The sequence below is a fragment of the Austrofundulus limnaeus genome, unplaced genomic scaffold (assembly GCF_001266775.1).
Source record: "Austrofundulus limnaeus strain Quisiro unplaced genomic scaffold, Austrofundulus_limnaeus-1.0 Scaffold5, whole genome shotgun sequence".
NCBI classification, from domain to species: domain Eukaryota; kingdom Metazoa; phylum Chordata; class Actinopteri; order Cyprinodontiformes; family Rivulidae; genus Austrofundulus; species Austrofundulus limnaeus.
The window spans coordinates 5,383,088-5,385,232 of NW_013952407.1; the positions used below are offsets into that span (position 1 = coordinate 5,383,088).

General features: G+C 39.8%; 1 protein-coding gene across 1 annotated transcript in view; it reads right to left on the bottom strand.

The window, feature by feature from the left end:
- The window catches only part of rsl1d1 (ribosomal L1 domain containing 1), a gene marked incomplete at its 5' end in the record, with an annotated part of 4,301 nt that extends 2,400 nt beyond the window's left edge, over positions 1–1,901 (bottom strand). The window contains 3 exon segments of the mRNA XM_014028302.1: positions 957–1,056; positions 1,390–1,491; positions 1,753–1,901. Coding sequence (XP_013883756.1) covers positions 957–1,056; positions 1,390–1,491; positions 1,753–1,901 — 351 coding nt within the window.
- Positions 1,902–2,145: the final 244 nt, after the last annotated feature.

Consider the following 2,145-nt stretch of genomic DNA (forward strand, 5'->3'; position numbering starts at 1 on the left):
GAGGAGAGTGTGTAGCGCTGAGCTAATACATATATATGGTGATAGCATCGGGGCTAACGCTAAAGCTAACAGGCTCGCTAGCAGCCTTGCAGCCAGGACCTATCCATGTCATCATTTACCCAGAATGCTTTGCGTGTAAATAAAATGTCCCCGTCCGTGTGATATATTTTTAAACTTTTAGTTCAAAAATGATAAAAACTGAACATCTTACAGTATTTTTACAGTCTTTATTTTACAGTTAAAATAAATGTTTATCAAATAAAGTTTAATGTGGCGACAGCACGTTGGCTTCTTCGACAACAAGGTGTCTTGACGCTCGTCTGTCCCTATCAAGCCCTCGCCTGGGGTGGCCCCTCTACTACTGTTGTACCATTGTACATCTGCTTGTCCTAGCCATTTTCATGTATCTGAAGCGTTATAAACGCTGTGTTGGGAGGGCAGAGCTAATATAAACAAAAGTTTGGCAGGCAGGGCGTTGCAAACAACAGCTTATCTGAATAAATGTCTCGTCCTGAAGGGAGCTCAGAACAGGCAGAAGTGACAGGTGAAAGCTCATTAACTGAAAATGATTTTGTGTATTAAATCTAATGAACATGTTTTGTATAGCCCATAMATGTATCCTAACTTGTRCAAGAAKCCATGATAGGTCCTCTTTAAGTGATGTAAAGGGATGCATATGGTCCACACATAAATATGTTTATGATTGCCTGAACTATACACCTGCAAAATAAAACCTGTCAGAAGCTACTTAACGCTCACGCTGTCTGCTATGTGCTCTTGACACGAACAGCAATGCATCATATCTCAGAAGTCAGAAACATGCATACAGCAAGACTTTTTTAATGTAAGAAAGAGTAATGAAATAAATGGAAATAATTTATGGATCTGCTAAAAATCAAACTTTGAACTAAAGCTGATCTTTATGCAAACACTAGACAATCCTTCAGTGTTCTTACACTCAGCGTTTGGAGTTTGTCCATCACCGTTTGGACCGCAGCTTCGATGTTGTCRGCCACCTCGTCTGCAGTCATGCCGGAATGAGCGACACGTGCCATACTGCAACGTAAACCACCGGGTTCAAACAGAGCAGTTAGCTGAGTCGGTCAGAGAAGTTTAAATACAYGTCGTAGATTTAATGTGAACTTTGTTATGTATCAAAGTTGTAGAGACAGACTCCAACAGAAGAGGAGATCCATCTGGATTGACTTCGAGTTTCTATGGCACCAACTCTGACCCTCGTTGAACAGAAACAATCAACAGGGTTGTACTGAGGTGCTACTGACTCTCTGGGATTAAGCTTTTTTTTCCCCCCTCAAGCACTTTTCACAATCGACATGCTTTTCCTTTTTTGATAAAATACATCTTAAAAAAATAATAAAGTAAGCTCACCAGCAGCAGCCTTTGTTGGTAACCGTCAGGGTGGTGCCCTGAATGATTCTCTCCATGTCTCTGGCCAGATGTTTACTCTGCAGGTTCACAGACAGCGGAGCTCTGAGAAAGACACAAACAGGGTGAGAATATAGTCAACACAGCTGCATACATTTCACACATCAGTGAGCACTACGACAAAAAAAAAAAAAAAACCCATACAACTCGATTCAGTTCTTAATTAACATTTCTTATTCAACAAATACAGTTAGAAGAAATACAAAATCAAAGCTAATTTATCTCATAAGAGCTGCCACTGACCAAAGTGCTTCACACAAAAGCAACAAATTCAAARGGTGATACGGCAGTTTTCTTTGTTCTTACTTTTTTCTCTCGTAGAAGGTTTTTCCCAGGTGAGAGGGTAGCAGGCGGCGAACGCGCTCATCAGACAAAAACATGTCAAAGTTTGCCAGCAGGCGACGCTTGGCTTCATGGGGTTTGTATTCTGTCTTTAGCATTTGGTATGGAATAACCTGAATTAAAACAAAAAAAATTTAACCATGTAAACACTTTGTTTTATTGGTTCACAATATGTAAATATGCTATGTGTAGCAAGTAAAGAACACCATTTAAAAACAAAAAGAAAAAAATTGTATAGGTCTTCTGGACGGGTTCTTCTCTAATGAAACGTTTTCTATTGCCAGTATCACTCCACCCCCTGTTAACAATAGGTGTTAATTAGATGTCAACGATAGCCATGTGATATGAGTATCAGTC